At 38.8% G+C, this 19,242-nt stretch overlaps 1 protein-coding gene across 3 annotated transcripts in view; it reads left to right on the top strand.

Moving 5' to 3' along the window:
- The window catches only part of NALCN (sodium leak channel, non-selective), a 298,095-nt gene that overhangs the window by 162,416 nt on the left and 116,437 nt on the right, over positions 1–19,242 (top strand). For all 3 annotated transcript variants that reach the window (XM_047081619.1, XM_047081611.1, XM_047081602.1), the window contains one exon: positions 6,327–6,464. In XM_047081619.1, the coding sequence (XP_046937575.1) occupies positions 6,327–6,464 (138 nt within the window). The remainder of the gene's footprint in view (positions 1–6,326; positions 6,465–19,242) is intronic.

The raw sequence follows: 19,242 nt of genomic DNA, 5'->3' as shown, positions 1-19,242 counted from the left end.
TCTACTCAGTGTGTTTTCTTTCCCTCTTAATTCCTGTTCATTCGGAGACGTTTGCTTCCTTGTTTTATCAACATACTCATAACTCTGACTTTTTAATGATCCCTCTTGTTCCTACTGACCTGCACAGCTTGTCTTCAGTTGTTCACCTCCAGATGCTACTGCCAGTATTGTGATTTTTCTCTGTACCTTCCGCTAGAGGTTCATTAGAGATGTTTTTGATTGGTTTAGTTCTTCCCTGATGGAGCAGAGTTGTTTGTTCCTGATCACCTCAAAGGCCATTCTTTAGTTAACTGCTCATCCCTGATCCAGTTAGTACCTCCAGGCACCTTCAGTGTGAACAGGGCCTGACCTGTATAGTGGTGTTTAACATGTGATTGTGTCATTTAAAAAAAAAAAGTAAGAGGACTTGTAAACAAAGTTGTTTACCCCTATTTACATCTGTAGGTTTGGCCTTGAGGAGTGAAATCGCAAAACCACAGACCCTCTGTCCCTAAAACCTAAGGAAACAAATGAAACAGTTAATTATCAGCCTGAAAAAATTATACAGCAACAACCACACAAAGGCAAAGCCACAGTTTCATACCATTATCTTTGAATAGCAGCTACTAAGAAGGAGGGAGGAAAGCTGGGAGAAAGAGAGAGTCAAAGAGGGAGGATTCACTCTTGAAGCTCATGCCTTAAGCCTGTTTTCCAGACATTGAGAAGAAAATAAACTGGAAAAGCAAATCTTAAAACACATCCTCCTCTCCTTCTGTTTGAGGAGACTTGACCATGGAAGCATGCACAAGCCTGAAAAAAGACGAGAAACCCCCCAGTGTAGAAGTGACTTGTTCCAGCCCTTTTACGAGAGGCAAAATAAACTGCTAGATCACACCATTTTATTTTTCCAAGACAGAAAGAAAGCTTGAGAGTGAAAGCAAAATAATCATGATTTCCAGAAACAAATTGTCTCCCATGATACACAAAAATTTAGCATAGTGAGAGTATGAGGAGAAAAGAAGAAAACAGAAGCCACAAGGGGACAGGTGGCCCTGGGAGCAAGAGCCCCTCTTGTATTCTTTCTCCTCACAGAGAACCCAAAATGGCAGAATCAGCCTGTCTGTCCTCCCCTGGAGCCAGTGCTGGGAGAGTGAGGTCTGGAAGAGCCCATGATCTGAGGATGCGAACACCAGAGACTGACGGGCTCTGGCAGCAATAAGGATTTCTGAATAACTGAACTGAAGAAATACCTGAAGCCTGATCTTTCGAGCATGACTTCCCATAGCCTAGCTAATATTTCTGTCCCTGCAAACCCCTCTTCTCATACTGAGACAGCAAAGCAGAGAGAAGAAAACCCAGCTGACATTGAAACAGGACTCACAACCAGGCCTGAGATTTGGGGTCACTTTCTGACACCGTAATAGAACAAAAGATCTAGACAAGAAAGTTAATTGTATTTCAGAAGGACAGATACCATGTTTTCACTCATATGTGGATCTTGAGAAACTTAACAGAAGACCATGGAGGAAGGGAAGAGAAATAATTTCAAACAGAGAGGGAGGAAGGCAAACCGTAAGAGACTCTTAAATATAGAGAACAGGGTGGATGGGGGGTGGGGGAGAGGGGAAAATGGGTGATGGGCATTGAGGAGGGCACTTGTTGGGATGAGCACTGGGTGTTGTATGTAAGCAATGAACCATGGAAACTGACCCCCAAAAACCAAGAACACACTTTACACAGTGTATGTTAGCCATTTTGACAATAAATTATATTTAAAAAAGAATGAGAAAAAAGTTCAAAGCAAAGATTCTGACCACCATGGAGCAAATCTAGAAAACAATTAGTCCACATTAAAACAGGTGATAAGAAGACTCCAAGAAAAATATCCGAGAGCAAGAATCCAATGGTTTTGGAGTAACAGAAGGTTTTGGGAAGAACATCTACAGCAGCATGAGAGTGGAATTTATTCCAAACAATAGATAAAATTCATGAGAATTTGGAAAGTATAGGAAATAGAAGGGGGGGAGGTATGTATTTCTTTTTCCAACAAAATCTGTCAAAACCAATCAGAAAATCTCAACCAAGCAAAACTAAACTTAACTGAAAATTGTGTAAGAAAGCAAAGATTCAAATAAAATGCATGAAACTAAGTCAGATTCTGAGCAATTAGTGGAAAGTGAAAAAGGGAGCATTTACCTGGAGCATTGACCTTCTGGTACCGTATACCTCATAATACTGGAGCCCTGGAGAAGGAAGTAAGATCTGAGAGCATTACCCGACTCAACAGTGAAAAATATTTTTATAGTCAACTTATAGTTTATCAATATGTTGATTATAAATGTACTGGCAAGCATGAAAGACCAGTTAGGACTAAAAAATGTGCTTAGGCATACAGCTGTAGTCTGCAGTTTATCATCCATTAAGAAACTCATCATCAAGTTTCTTTACTATACAGTATTTTAATGATATGACATCACCTTGATTAAGCTTTTGAAAGGTAATATTAATTAGCTTAACAAGAAGTGTGTGGAAACTATATAAGTAGAAATATTTTCTCAGAATCATGAATAAAAAGTTAATAAATTGAAAGGTAAACATTTCTATGAGATTGGAGAATATTAGTTTTTCTTAGATTAATGTAATCTCAACAAATAAAACAAGAGGATGTTTTGAGGAGTTAATACGTAAAAGTAAATAAAAGAATTCTGAAAACAGAAGTTTATGGGGAACAGCTAGGAACCCTAGCTTTTTTTTTTATTTTTTTTTTTATTTTTTTTTATTTTTTTTATATGAAGTTTATTGACAAATTGGTTTCCATACAACACCCAGTGCTCATCCCAAAAGGTGCCCTCCTCAGAACCCTAGCTTTTTAAATTCATTACGATGTTTTAAATTCATTAATCAAATTATTAATTCGTTTTAATCATTATTAAAGTGAATGTACAGTTGTTAGGCAATTTGGAGTGAGATAGATTGATGGGAAAAAATAAAAATTTAGAAATAGAGCTGAAATTGTCTGAGTATTCAGTTTATGATAAGAGGTATTTCAGATTAGTGAAGAAAAGATAATTTTTTTTCAATTATATGTGCTGAGTCAGCTGATCATCTATTAAAAAATAAGATTAATTCTTATGTCACTTCTTATACCAAAATAAATTCCAGATACAAACTGATTTAAATGTGACTTCTGGTTAAGCATGTTAAACATAATAAACTAAAACTACTTCATAAAAGTATGGGTACATTTACGTCCAATCATCCAGTGAGAGAAGTTTTTTACCTTAGATAAAAGAATAGCAAATTAGACCACATAGAAATGTAAAATTTATGTTCACAAAAATACCACAAATGGATTGAGGAAAATACTTTAAACATATATAACAGATTAAAGATCCATTTTCTTAATTTATAAAGAGCTGGTAGAAGCCATTAAAGAGGGACAAGAGGTCAACAGGATAGGAAAATGACGTTAAGTAGAGACAAGGAGCTCAGAGAAAACAACTTCCTCCAGCCCTTTGTTCATGGCCCCTTTCTTCCCCATTTAGGTCCTTCTCATTTTCATCATGACAATCACTTGCCGTCATTTTCCCCAAACAGTTCTTGCCTCACCCAAGAGGAGTACATTGATACTTCTAACTGGCTCATGATAGCTTTACCACAATTCTCTTATATACCATGTTTTCCCTTTTGCCTTTTCTTACAGTTGGTCATTTTCATCTTTTTCTCTACTCTTGATTATAAATTTCTCAGTAGAAGAAACTGTGTCTTCCTCATCTCAGTCCCCAACACATCAAGCCTTCAGTAACCACTAATAACCCACATTTAAATAAATACACTAAGCAGGCTCTTCAAGGGACACGGATTCCGTGGACAATATAAATATAAGTAAGTGTACTTGAGTCACATCTCCAACAGTCGTTGGGATTTAATTTCTGGATAAGATTTCAACAAAACTGACATAGCAGCCTTCATGCCAGGCACAAATTAATTTTCAGCCCGTAATTGAAATATTTCATGGCGCTACTTTTTGTTGGTTTATTCAAGGAAGCAGCTGGAAACACATGAATCGCGTTGTAACAAAGCATTGCTCTCAAATATAATTCACAGCATCTTACAACATGCACTTTCAGGTGGCTGAGCTGTGCAGAAAGGAGATTTTTTTTTCTTCTGAGACTCTGAAAAGAGTGGAAGATAACCCCTGTGTTCTTGCCCACATTGCTTATCTGCCAGCAACAGGTTACAATCCCATTGCTCCATGTTCCCTAACATTTACTGAATGTCTAATAGCTGAGTATTCATGAAAGCTAATGCAGTGGATGAAAACAAATTAATTTGGTTGGTGCCCAAGGCAGTTGAAAGGTACACCTGCATTTTTTGGTCTCTAGGTACCAAGAATAAATGTTGGATTTAATCACAAGCTGGCCTGTCATTTTGGGGGAAAGGAATTCATGTCGGGTGAAATTCTGTTTATACTGGTAGATGTGTTGACTCTTCCCCTTGTGCTGTTGAGTCTTGAGGATGTGCACACACTTTCACATTGGTGACGTCTTCATTGAAGAAAATACAGCAGTCTGATATTTTTATGTGAATTGTCTTTGAAATTTGTGTTCCTTGTCTTTGGATGTAATAAATATGTGACAGAAACACACACAGAGGGAAAAAGTAATGTCCTCAATAAGTTTTGGCATTCTTAAGAAGTTAAATGACGCATTGCAAAATCTGAAGCATTTTTCGGATGAGTTAGGACTAATATTCTCTTAGACGCCCTGGCAAAGAAAGTATTATATTGTCTGTCCTTGGCGATGCTGAGTTCAAGCATCAATAACAGCCTACTTCATGCTTACATGAACAAAACACGTTGTAGGTAATAAGGTTATAAAAAATTAACTCAAGGAGATGTTAAGTGTTTCACACATAGACAAAGGATAGGTGGAAAAACTTATCTCCTAGTAAAAGAATCACTTACCAATTAATTGCTCCTTTGTTCAAATGGGTCCGCTTTGTGCTGGGCATTGAATGTCGTACTTCTAAAACAGTTAAAATTTAAGTGTCCCTAGGAAAGGAAACTGCTAAGAGTGTGTACTGTGTGGGGTGCAGCCTGGAAACTAGTAGATTCAAGACCTCACTGAACATGGACTGCAATGCTTGGAAAAGAACTTACTTTGGAGTCATAATGACTCAGGGGTACTTGTTACTGCCACACATTAATAGAGTGACTTTGAGCTAATCACCAATCATCTTTAAGCCTCATTTTCCTTATCTTCTAAAAAAAAAAAAGGGCAGAGTAGATTTTCTGTAGGGTTCATTTTGTCTCTAAGATCCTATCAGTGTAACAGGGCTTTTTATCTTGGGCCTGTCCATCTTTGTATTATCCTGGACCTTATTTCTTGGAATCTGAGAATCTTCATTGTACTAAAGCCTATAAAGACATTTTTGAAGAGTCACTGGATTACAATTGTCACTTTCTCCAGACATCATCATCATAACAAATCCTCATTAAGAAGCATTTATTGTTCACTAATGTATGTAAGATACACGAGTCAGAGATGTACATGTAATCATATATTTAATAAGAAAAACTTGTAAGAATAGAACTAGCCAAAGTCTTTGCAGAGAAAGTATGAGTCTTTTAGCTTGGCTAGATTTTGTGGGAATGCTCTATTTTATTTATTTATTCATTTTTTTTTATTTATTTAGGTCTTGGCCTCTTTCATGGTCTTGAGTATGCACCCTGAAAATAATAAATAAAATCATGAAACTATGTTTGTCTTTATTAAGTCTCTTGGTATGGTAATACCATTTAGAAATGTTTCTTTTTTAATGAGTCTTGTGTTTTTAATATAACTGAAATAATTTGATGGATGGGTACTATAAAAGTAAAATCAAGGCTATTATTCTCATATGCCTGTAGACAATCAAATGCAATTCGCTATAAAAATAAGTTGCACTTAGCAACAGAAAAAAAATACAGTTATTTGTAGGAAATGTTAAGCAACTCGTTAGCTTGCTTAGAGGAAAAAAAAGAAAGTCAAATAAAAAGATGTCTTTTTATTTTATTTTATTTTCTCAACAGTATTTACCACCAACAAGGCTAATATTAATTCAGGGTAATTATTATTAATAATAATTCAGGGTGATTATTTTAGTTTTCCACACTGAATAGATATCACGCTTTAAGGATCTTTAATTCTCAGCTCTTTCCCCTCTGTGGAATTAAGGCTGTTCTCCCAATCAATCAGATAAAAATCAATAATATTGAGATCGAAGTCCTCAAACACCACAAACTAGTTTTAAACTGCATGCAAGCCTGAACTGGTGTTTAATGCCTCCATTCTCTTCCTCCATAGGCGTTTATGTCCATGTTCCAGATCCTCACCCAGGAAGGATGGGTAGACGTAATGGACCAAACCCTAAATGCTGTGGGACACATGTGGGCACCTGTGGTAGCCATCTATTTCATTCTCTATCACCTCTTTGCCACTCTGGTGAGTTTAGCATTTCTTGTCAATTATATCTTAGTACCGTAGTGGGGTAAGCATCAACCGGTTTCTGTGGCCTCTTTTCAACGTCAAAACGAGAGTCAGAGAACCAGTGTAGAGTAGTCCGGCCACATGAGGTTTCTTCCAGTCTAAATTTCTATGACTCCAACTGCTTGAGGAACTAGATTCCAAATTTGACTAAGAGGAGGGCTCCATCCTATACGCCAGTGTCTGCCTGAGGGAACACGAGATAAAACATAATGAAATCCCATATTCAAGTACATGGTTAACCATCTCTAAGTGTTCCCAGAACTATGTCATTGTTATTGCTGCTGCTATTATTGTTATTTATAAGGTGGGGACACACTCTTCAGTTTCACTGCTTCCATTCCAAAGCTGAGATTAAACTGAAGACCTTGACTCTAGGGTGCAGTTAGATGTCAGCTCTGTGTTTCTGGGCTGTGTGGCTGAAAGAAACACATGCGAAAAAATTAAAACACAGAGTCACAAATATTGCAAAAAGCATCATGAAAACAAAATACCAAAACCCGGGAAAAATTGACTTCTATCACACAAGGAGAATTTTCTTTTCAATGCATGTGCATTAAACAGAAAGAAAAAGGTTGTGAAATATGGCCTTGACATAGTAAGGGATGTAATTCTCAGATCTTTCTAATGGCCAAAGGACATCCCCTTATAATAAATGTGTGTATATTTAAGAAGCAAACTTAAGCTCTATTATGTTAAAAGTTCTAGTGTAAGGACCCAAAATGTTATCCTTTATCAGAAACACATGAAATTAAAAAAACAAAAAACAAAAAGCCATGCTGTTGCTAAAAAGCAGAATGTTTCATAATTTCATTCCTAATATTTGGAACAACCAAGGTAGGCAGTGTTCCCACTTTACAGATGATGAAACTGAGGCTTACAGATGATGAAACACACCCAACATCATGTACAGTGTAAATGCTAGACCCAGGACGTTCCCATGTCTTCCTGGTCTCATAGCCTGTGGTCAGGCAGCTACGTTGTTATTTCCTAAGATTGTGAAGTTTAACATTATCACTGAAAATGTCTTCCTGGAATCAAACCTCTCTCCAAGAGTCACTAAAATAAGACAAATTACAAATGGGCACTAAGATTCCTTCCAATTCTAAATGTGAACTAAATAGGTGCTTCAGAAACTAGATGTGTTCAAGGTTGCATTTGCTATAGGCAGAACCTTTCTTTCGAAAGGGAGCACATAGGTCAAAAAGTGTATAGGGATACATTGTTACATGGTGTAACGTTTTAGATTCAAACCGTAGAACCACATAGAAATAGTTTTGGCATTTTTTACATGGGGTGACTTTTAAAATATGCACAAAAGGAAAGAACCTTCTGCAGAAGGAATGGAGGCCTGGTTTCCAGAGCCAAATCCACCTGCGCCTCATGACATTGGCCCTGAGGGCTTTGCATCCTGTCTTCTGGGACCTTTAAGTCTATCTCATTCATCCATCCATCCATTCATTCGTCTATCCACACACCCATTTGTCAATTCAACTAATGTTTATTAAGTACCTACTCTGTTTAAGTTCCTTTATAACTATGGAATAGCTTGGAGACTATTGATCATAGTTAAAGGTAGGATAGATATGATTGAAATCATCTATGTATAGTAATAATCTAATTGTTCTTCTATTAAAACAATGTATTTGTTTGCTATCCTCATGGCAGATGTTTCACACAAATTTGATCCTTTAGTGAAAGTCTCACGCAATACGAAAGCAAGAAGAAAAATGATTCGGCCTAGTAAACTGTTTATACCAAGCCAACGCAACCTCTCTGTTGCGTTGTATCTGAAAATGAGGGTAACGATGCCCCACATACCTACTTTCCAAGATGCCATCTACATGGGAGCTGTATTTTGGGGGATGTTTTAGCCATGGGATAAGAGGGTGATCACAGCTATCACCAACACTGAGTTTAAATAAGATGTTGTGTGCATTTAAAGCTATACATTAATAAAGGCTAAACATTTAATATGTTCAGATGCTTTTAATTTATAGAAGTAAAGTATTACTGATCAATTTAAAGCATCACTGATGCCCATTCCTAGACCGAGTCCTTCTCTGCCTTAATGTTTCCTTCTTCCGCCCACACCATGTCTCCCAGATAATGACTGGGATGTATTTGGTATGAATCTATCGTCCAGTTTTAAATCATATTTTACTGAATTTAACATGCTATTAACTATAGGAAGACTCTTATTTTGGCTAACATTAACAAGAAACAACAATTAAACCAAACACACATAGATAAGTTGCATGCCAGTTTTAGACTGTTGAAATGTAAAAATAAACGTGTGTCTAAAAATCCATGAAATGAAGTAGTTTCCCACATATATATGTATCCATCAAAAATATGTAATGTTTTAAATTTAAGGTTATAACCTACAAACAGTTTATACCATTAGTTTTTCAGATTTATATTAATTTTCCAGTTGAGAAGCTATGCGCCAGTGCCCTGATGGCTGTCCCTGGGAGGCATGTCCCTGTACACTTTTCTCACTGCTATGGCCACACAGCATGCTGAGGCCAAGTCATATTTGATCATTGTTTCTCTCCTTAAGATCATTAGTAGCAGCAATTTTCAGGGTAAATGGGATCAAACTCCACACACATTCCCCAAATACTGTTTTTGAAATCTTTTTATCCTAATGTACATAAAGTTCATTAGTATATATAATCATGAATATATGGAATATGACTGACTGTCATATTTGTTTATCAGTCCTTCCTGGTGGATATTTAAGTTGTATTCCAATGTTTTGCCCTCACAGTGTTGCAACTAATACATGTATACATTGTGTCCACTTGTGTGAGTGTTTCTCTAGGTTATATGCCAGAAAGTAGAACTCCAGATCCTGGATCCTGCCCAGATGGCTCTATAGCATGGGTCTGCAAGCCCATATATCAAATCTGGTCCACAGGCTTTATTTATACAGCCCTTGAGCAATGCACAGGAGTGGTTTGTGCATTTTAAAATTACTATATAAGTACGCATAGAATATCATCAGTGTTGCCTCTCGGCCCTCAAAACCTAAAATATTCACTGTAGAGACCTGACACTTGCTGAGCCCTGTTCAATGGGCGAGCTATACTAGCTCACCCTCCCAAGTGCCGCAGTTGAGAACCCCATGTTCTGCCTTCCTCGTGTATAGTTGACGTGGTTAGGCTTAAGATTATGACAGTCTGATGAGTTGGATGGTAGTATCACTTGGCCTTTAGCTTGCATTTTTGCATTTCAGTAGTTGTTGATAAGGGAGCACTTCTTCATATGCTTACTGGCCATCTTTGTGACCCACCCAATCATATTGTAAGCTTTACCTGTTTTTCTAAAAGCTAGTTGGTCTTTTTAGAATGCATTTGTCGGAGTACTACATATCCTGTGGGATAGTAGTCCCGTGACTGCTGTAGGAGTTGCAAATTTCCTCTGTTAGGCAGCATTTTGTTATTTCAATTTGTCTCTGATGGCTTTTGACATTATATTTTGACATGGTCAAAACCATCCGTTTTTCACTTACGGTCAATATTTATTCTGGATTCATGCTTAGGAAATTCTTTCCCACCCTGATGTGGGAAAAATATTCTCCTCTGTCTTCTAATTGTTTTAAATTTCTGGTCTTTAAGGAATCTTAACGTACTGCTTGTATATAGTGTGAGCCAGATAAAATACACTGCTGCAAGAAAACTCAAAGGTGTTTCTTAACCAGATTTATGTGAAGTGTTTTAAGCTTTGAGATATTTGGTTGGGTTCTCTGATTATGAAATCTAAAGCCAAAAGGACAACTACTCAGATTTTTTAAATTTATAAATGATTTTTTTAATGTTTTTAATTTTTTTAAGTTTATTTATCTTGAGAGAGACAGAGCAAGCTAGAGAGACAGAGACAGAGACAGAGAAAGAGAGAGAGAATCCCAAGCAGACTCTGCACTGTCAGCATGGAGTCCAGTGTGGAGCTCGAACCCATGAACCACAAGATCATGATCTGGCCGAAACCAAAACCGACCAAGCCTCCCGGGCGCCCCTATAAATGATTTTTTTTTAAATGAGAGCTAATTAATTCACTGAAAGAAGGCACTCCACAAGACATGAAATCTGAGTGTCCCTTTCATACTATACTACCCAAAAAGTCTTGGGACCAAAGTCACTTTGCCAGTTCACTTGAGATTTTGCCTAAAACATGATCAGCAGTTGCTCTGCTTTTCTGGACATCCTCCAACCCACAGTCACTATGACAGGCTCTACAATGTTAGCCCAATCTGATTTAGCCCAGTTTTCCTGAATCTCAACTGCTATGTCTAAGTACTAACCTACATCCTGGCCAGCTTGGCAAAGAGCTCAATCCCTCCCCTTTTTGAGTCTATACCTAGTACAGAAGTAGGACAAGTAAACACAGACCAACCAGCCAACCAACAAACAAATAAAACCTGTGATTTAAGACCTACTGACGCAAGTGATAAAAGGCTGTGGCTTGCCTTCTATTAGGGCCCACATAATACTTCTGATTCCCGCTCATTCCAGCCCTACCTGATCTGAAATAGTTAAAATATTGGCAGTAAAACAGCTGGAGACAGTCTGTGGATTGACAGATAAAATATGTGGATGAAGGCCCTAGGCCTGTGTTAAATATGCATCACATCCCCTTAAAATCCAAACACAAGTTAAAATCTCCATTCCATAAGCCTGTCTTTAGGCTTGAACTTAATTAAAATGAGCATTTTTCTTAAATTGTATGCTTCTTTTTGCAAAATACTACAAAGCATTTTAATCCAAATGAAAAAAAAAAAAGTCCGCATAAATATACAAGCTCTGATTTGTTTTTTATCCACACTGGCCAAGTCGTGCTGCACAAGCCAGGGAGTCCCTGATTTAGTCTTTTCAAGGACAGGCATATGCCAGGCAGCAAAATAAGAAAAAAAAAATGTTTGGCTGCAGTTTGTTCTGGAATAAAAAACAGCAGGCTATTCCATCGCCCCCTGGGGGCACCAATTTGTCAGCCCACAATGAAAATCAAGCTTAAGTATATAGCAAATGCATATTCATAACCATTATCTATTGTCTCTTTAAAATGTCTCTCTCATCCACCAGGTATTTATTCTGTATTTCTGTCCTAACTGATTGCGGTTTGCCCAGTGCTTGTGAAATTCGTCTCCCCCCCCCACCCCCCACTTTTGCCAATGATTAGGCGATAAGGGCTATTGAAGACTTACCCAGTTGAAAGACTCTATTTTTTTTTTTTTTTGCTCAGTGTTTTTCCCTTTATTATTGTTTCAAAGGAAAGCCCTGTGATGTGAATACTGAAAGAGAGAAAATGTAATTAAGCGTTCATTGTGGATAGTCTTTTTGTTACCTTTGAAGTGCTTAAATTAACACAGCAATCTCTTGATTTTGCTTCTGTAGTGGCAGTTTTCTGAGAATAGTCATATTTTGCTGACAAAAATGGCATTCCAAAGTGTAAATTAAATAACTTGATTTTATAGAATTCATTTAAAAGTGCATCTGTGTTGAACATACCCCATTTTACATTGCTCTGATTGCATTTGACTTTTTGTTGACCTGTGTAAAAAACGAGATTGTTTCCAACACAGCTTGTGAGACAACTTAGGATAGTGTGATTCTAAATGGTAAAAAGGAAAAAGAAAAACACGGGATTATGGGGTGTTGACCAGGTGCCTGCTGTGCTCCTGTTGTATGCTTGAAAATAATTTTTAAAAAGGAATTATTAATAAAGCTCATTGTAGAGAGAGAAATAAAACTAAAGGTGACATTTCAGCTAATGGGCTATTGTTAAGCTGCATCAGAAGGAAAAGAAAGTAGTACAAGTTAACTTTGAAGAAGTGGGAAGGGAACGGGGAAGATTTGGAGGACAAGGACAGGACTATATTCAGAGTTAGAGAGAATGCAAAATAGAGGTAGACATTCTCAGCCAAGAAAACCCACTCAAAAAATGGTAAGGCCACCCTCTTTCAAAATAAACCATGACTTTCAGTAGTCTGAGTCATGCTGACCCAAAAGTTGAGTCTTCGGTAGAGGAGAACCTTGTTGTGCTGGGCAAAATGGTCTTGTCACAAGAAAACTGGAGGCAATAACGATACTGGGGAACACACCTGCTTCCGTAATTTGTCAAATTGTGCTAAAATGTGTTCTGGGTAAAAGGAAGGAAAACAGATTAATTGTCTATGGTTGAATGTATAAAACTTAAAACATAGCAAATACCTAGCAAACCCTTAGCTCAGGAGAATCTGGCTTTTTCAGTACAATGTAAGGAGTGAGAACAGCAGTTAGAGAAGGATAGAGAGGCCATAGGATTTAATGGTAGCTGAACACCTGTTAAGACACTGGGACAGGAGCCATATTGAACCCAGAAATGGATGCTTTGAAATCCACTAAGCTAGAAGGTCAAAAATCTCACTAGTATGTTGGTATGTCATTCATAAAAATTCCAGGAACGAGATTGGATGGCCCCCCAGAGATTTAATATGGCATTTTCCCCACTAAATGTATTGTCAATGCTAAAAATATCTTGAGCAAACTAGAAGAATTTGGTACCTGTGATATTTTAATAGTTATTCTACACTTTTTCATTGAAATTGGTGATTTGTAGTGTATCAGTATTGCTCATAAATAAGGAGGTACATGTATTACATCAGTTGTATATTACATAGTAGAACAAATACTTGTGTTGCTTATTAATATAATGGAAAGTTATATAGCTCTGTTAAAAAGTGACTAGTAGCCAATGCCTAAAAATATACAGATGAACTTCTTTTTCTAAAGCATTGAACAAATTAAATACCACTGTGTTGAAAGTATATGTGTGCCCTAACAAAGCTCAAGAGAAAATGAAAGGATAGACCATTAGCCTCTTTTGCCCCTGAAAGTACATCATTCAGAAAAATTGTGATGTAGTATTCTGTGCCACATTATAAATTCAAGTATTATGTAAATCCAAATATTAAAAAAAAAAAAAGTAAATAAAGCAGAGCAGGTTAATTGCATAATTTAGAACTGGCCAAGTGTAAAGGTAAAAGCGTTCCATGGAAATGAGGAAGCTCTTGTGAATCAATGTGGTGAGTCCCTGTAAAAAACCTATTTATTCTAGCAATAACATTTTAATATACACCTGTGAATCACACATGTTGGCTACGGAAAACCCTTTGGCACAGCACATGTGGCGCCTGTGGGTAAACACTGACTGAAAATAAGATTCAGACGTCAATGTAATGGGTTCAGATTCCGATAAGCATCACCTCAGCTTTCTATAAAAACAGAACAAAAAAGTGCAAAAGGAAACTAGGAGAACTGGGAACTGTTCTTGCTTTCAGAACTAGGATTTGTCCCCCATTCCTATGACTTTGTCAGGGCGGTGGAGGGGTTGGGGTTTTGGAATAGCCTACACCAGATCAGCGTCCCACTCAGCCCAACTGTGCACAGCACCGGCTCTGTAGGAAAAGAGTGTCTCACTGACAACGTGAATTAAATAAAACAGGAGCCGAGCTGCCACCCTCCCTTCACTTCTATTTCTTTATCACAGTGGTTATTGCCACCTTAGTCGAGTCTGAGAAAAGAACCACAAAGTAATTCTCACCTCCTTGCAATCGGCCACAGCTCAGCCCTGCCTCTCCTGCACCTTCTGTTTCCATTCCAAACAGGCAATCAAAGCCAGACGTCGTCGGTCACCTCTCACTCTAAGTGCCAAGGTACCACCTTATCACAGTGCTTGGCAACAAGGACCAGGCTAAAAGTCCGTATCCAAATGGAGTTTTGGGAGGAAATGAGAGCTCCACACAGATTTTTCAATACAGATTCTGCATGCGCCATCATGTTGTCAGGTTAATTAAGCAGCAACACCTAAACAAAGATATTTGTTGAATGAACTTAGGTTTAATGACAGTTGAAAGCAAGCTTTCAATTTTCTTTTACATTATTCTTGAATTTGTTGTCCAAACCCCTCCCAGCTGCTTCATCCTGTGGGCATGGGCCTTTCAATCCTCAGAGCCCTTTCATTGAGTTTGCTAGCAAAGCCAAACCTTTTCCTTTTGGAGTCTTGCCTTCTCTCTACCTTGAAAGCCAAACTCCCAGCTACATGGGAAACCTTATATATTTAATTTTTTTTTTTTTACATTTTATATATTTTTGAGAGAGCGAGAGAGAGACAGAGCCCAAGTGGGGGAGGGGCAGAGAGAGAGGGAGACACAGAATCCGAAGCAGGCTCTAGGCTCCGAGCTGTCAGCACAGAGCCCGACGTGGGGCTCGAACCCACAAACCATGAGATCATGACCTGAGCCAAAGTCGGACACCCAACCAACTGAGCCACCCAGGCGCTCCAAAACCTTATATATTTAATAGCCCTTTGTCAAACTGTACTTTATGCTGTGTAGTTACTGTTTCAATGAACCAATTTAAAATAACTACATTATGCATTAAAAATTACATTTGGGAGGACAAATTTAACAGAGAGGAAGCAAATGTCATCACTTAGTGATTATTACAGCCTCCCTCTCATACCTGCCAACCTCCCAGCCTCCCTTGGTGGCATTTGGGCCAACTGCCACCCCTCCATCCTACCTCTCTGGCCTCTGGTGGCAGTGCTCTGTGATACTTAACTGCTCACCTGGCCCCTAATAAGCCACATGTTCCCAAGGCCTTGTCTTTGCTCATGCCACCTGGAAATCCGTTCTCATAATTCGCTTCCTGCCAAAATCATCTTTTCTCCTTAGTATCTTGATATCTTAGTAGCACAGGGTTGGACCCTATCAGTGCCTCACAATCTTAAATAAGTAGCACTCAGAAGACACACCGAGGCCTATTGTCCCAGATCAGCTCTCAGAAATCTAAATGCTCAGATGGCACAGAACTAAATGTGTGATACTCTGATTGGGCTTAGTTTCTGGTCGTCTGTCTTCACATTGGTATGAGCCTCACTCTCAACCCCTGCTCCAACTTTGCTTCACATTCCTCCTTTCTGACAAGGAATGACATTTTCCAGGATGGAGCTTGAGGGAAGCAGGGGGGTGCAGCAGAGGGCGGCAGCCACACTCAGGGGCAGCAGCAGTAGTGGTGCCAACCTGGGCGTGTTCAGCATCCATGACTTGGCCCCCACTTCTCACCAGAACTTGGCAAGAGGTAGCCTTGCTGGAGGCCCTGCATGGACAAGGGGTGGCCTGCACAGAGTTGGAGGTCTGGGAAGTTCTGGGAAGAGAGGGGAGGCCTTAGAGAGCCTCAGAAACAAATCTCTCTCTGTTCCCACCTGGAATGGAAGAACTTCTCAGCTTTCCTGAGAGTTGAGAGCCAGTGCATAGAAACAGCATTAGTGTAAGAGCAATGTCCCAAGCTGGAGACTAGATGGAGAGTAGAAGGGCATAAATGGAGACCCCCAAAAAGATACATCCACATCCTGACTCCCAGACCTGTGAGTTTGGCCTTATTTGGAAAAAAGGGCCTTTGCAGATGTAATTAAATTAATGTTCTTGACATGAGACATCCTAGATTATCCAGGTGAGTCCTAAATCCAATGACAAGTGTCCCTACGAGAAATAAATGAGGACAAGACACAGGAAGAAAGAGAAGACCACATGAAGACAGAGGTGGAGGCTGGAGCGATGCCATCACAAGCTAACGAGCACCTGGCACCACTGGAAGATGGAAGGCAAGGTTCACCCTCCCCTGGAGTCTCTAGAGGGAGCGTGTTCCTGCTGACAACCTGATTTTGGACAATGGCCTCCAGAACAATCATAGAATACACTTACGTTGTTTCCAGCCACTAAGCTTGTACAATTCATTACAGCAGCCCTAGGAAACTAACACAAGGGGTGTCACTGAGATTCAGATCTTAGTAGGAGCTGCAGGAGCTGAGGTGGTGACCAATTCAGCAGAGGCCCCCAAAACAAGCACTATCACTGTCCCTGAAGGTGGACAGAGGACAGGCCACATGGCCACAGTGGACCAGACCTGATGAGAAGCACATCATTGACCTTCGACCAACAAAAGGAATATTTATTCAAATGTAACTGAGTTTTGAAAGACTAAATTGAATTGATATAGCAAGATGCAGCTTTAAGCCATCAGCACAAATGGAGGGTTTATGGACTAAATTCAATTCATGTGTAGAAATATCAAGAAAATTATTTTAGTTTTTGCATATCTAAGTTTATGACTGTATATTTTCATACAGGCTGCACCAAACCACAGGGTTGTTGGGAGAAGATTAAACAGAAAAAGTGATAGCTGCAATTCGTTGAGCTTTTGTTGTTTTATCCATAATATTTCACAGACAAGGTCCCTGAAACTCAGTGTCTGGTCGCTAACTGAGGTCTCCCACCACAGTGCTCTTTCTCCCAGGCCGCCCACCTACAGCAACCCAGTTGAACTGTGAACCTCATAGCAGTGAGCTCAATATCATATTTATATTCCTGACCAGGCAGTGTCTGACACATCAATGGAGCCCAATCAACTGCTTGTCGAATTTAATCGAATAACATAACCTCACTGCCCTTAAGTAGCCTGCCATCTGTCTGGTGTTAGGAAAATCATTAAAAATAAAATATCCTGCCAACCCAGAAAACATCTCCATCAAGGTAGACGAGAAAGAAAACAGTTTTATTATTGAATAATCACTAAGCCAGATGGCAGTGGGCATCACAGGCAACCCACTAAAGAGACCACAAAGACAAAGCAATTTCACCTTGTATATATATTACATCTGTGTTCTCAAGATGAAAATAGCTAGGCCTCACATAAGAAGACTTGACAGGATCATTTATTAAATAGAGTTCCCCCTAAATTCACCTGGTAATTGGGGTGGCCATCTGTGGTAGCTAATTACCTTTATCTAGAAGAAAAAGAAAACTTCTCATCTCTTCAAGACAAGTAGGTACTTTTGGAATGTGGAGCCAGGTTGCTAAGTGACACTCCCATCGCTCCCCGCCCCCCCCCCCCCCGCCCTGCCCCAGAAGAAGGGAGAAGGGAATGATAGATAGGGTGCTGTTTGGCTAGTGTTTATGTATCAAAGAGGTCACCCCCCTCCCAAGAAAACCATTCTTGGGTTGTAAAATAAGTGCTGTGTATACATCAAAGGGGGAGGCGAAGAATCTACAAAGTCATGTTTTCTAAAGGAAATGCTCTAAGAAAAGGAAGGAGAACAGTCACTTTTATCATGGAGGAAATTTTTTTTCTTTTTAGATTCGTGTTTGTCCTTTAGTGGGGAGATAGGAAAACTGGTTAAATTAGACACAGCAGCACCTGCATAAGTGCCCGATGAGAAATAGAAATGGTGAAGGATGGCACTTCCTCGAGGCAGGAGACCCTCTGGTGGACATCTCTGAATTTGGAGTGAGATTGTAGGGGAAGGTAGATTCCTCCTCTGATATTGCTGTTGATGAGAATATCAAGGTCAGGCAAGGGGACTACACTTCAAGGGAACTATGAATGGTCCTGTTGAGAATAATGTCTGGTTAGAGAAAGACTAATATATCTGTGCCCAGATGCCCATGGTGTGGCAGACATGGTGACATCAGTAAAAATCTGTCATCTAGATGATTCTGTATCTTCTTTAAGTTCTGGTAGGATCCCAAAGGACATGGCTTTTAAACAGAAATATATTGGCACTTCTCCCAAGCCAAGCATACACTGTCAAAATTTAATAATATTTGGAAGCTTTTTTCTCCTTGTTATATACCCATGGAACTTGGAAAAGAGCTAGCTATTAAATTTTGCATAATAAATCTCTCTGGTACTTAAAAGTCATGACTGAATTGCCTTAACTTTTTTACCTTCTTGCTTAACCCTCCAATATTAACAGATGGGAATAATTTCTTAAGAGGGAAATTGAAAGGAGGAACATAAATTAGGGATGAAAAAGATTATCAAATGAATGTGGAACTTTAGAGAATTCAAACTTGAAAAGGGACTAAATATTAAATATTTTTAAAAATTCTACTTTTTTGTTGCTTTCTTTTACTTTAATTTACCCATTCCAAAAAAGAAGCACATGCTTTTTTTTTTAAGTTTGTGAAATGTGATGAAATACAAAGAAAAGGGGAAAGACTGTTTTTCACAAAAGCAGGCATCATTAACATCTCTAAAGTGCCTCCTTCTAGCATTTTCTCTATTGTTCTTCTTTGTTTCTTGTTGCAGTTCTACCATGTATACTGTTATTTAATGTTGTAATGTGAGCATTTTTTCAATACTATTAAAATTCATGAGTGCATTAGTTATTTATTGCTGTATAATAAGTTATGAACAATTTAAGAGCTTACAGCAATAAACATTTATTTCTCACTTTTTCTATGGGTCAGGAATCTGGAACAGGCTGAACTGAGTGATTCTAGCTCGGAATGTCTCATGAGGTTGGAGTCAAGATGTTGATGGGGCTGCAGTTGAACAACAACTTGACAAGAGCTGGAGGACCAGTTTCCAAGATGGATCACTCACATGGTGGGAGGCTTCAGTTTATCACCACATGGACCTCTCTTTAGGCTGCTTGTGTGTCCTCATAACATGGTACCTGGCTTCCACCAGAGTGAGTGATCCAACAAAGAGTAAACTGAAACCCACAATGTCTTTCATCACCTGGTCTTATTAATAAATTGCACACAATCATTTCTGTAACATATTCAATAGACCAACCATATTCAGCTTGGGAGGAGGCTCACAAGAGTGTGAACACCAGGGGGTCCTCTTAGAGACCAGCTACTACAATGGGAATTTTTAATGGTTGTGTGATTTTTGTAATAGAGACC

The sequence above is a fragment of the Lynx rufus genome, unplaced genomic scaffold (assembly GCF_022079265.1).
Source record: "Lynx rufus isolate CCGP_SWC_20201006 ecotype Redwood Valley unplaced genomic scaffold, mLynRuf1.p SCAF_1, whole genome shotgun sequence".
Lineage (NCBI taxonomy): Eukaryota > Metazoa > Chordata > Mammalia > Carnivora > Felidae > Lynx > Lynx rufus.
This window is presented reverse-complemented; position numbering and strand designations above follow the sequence as displayed.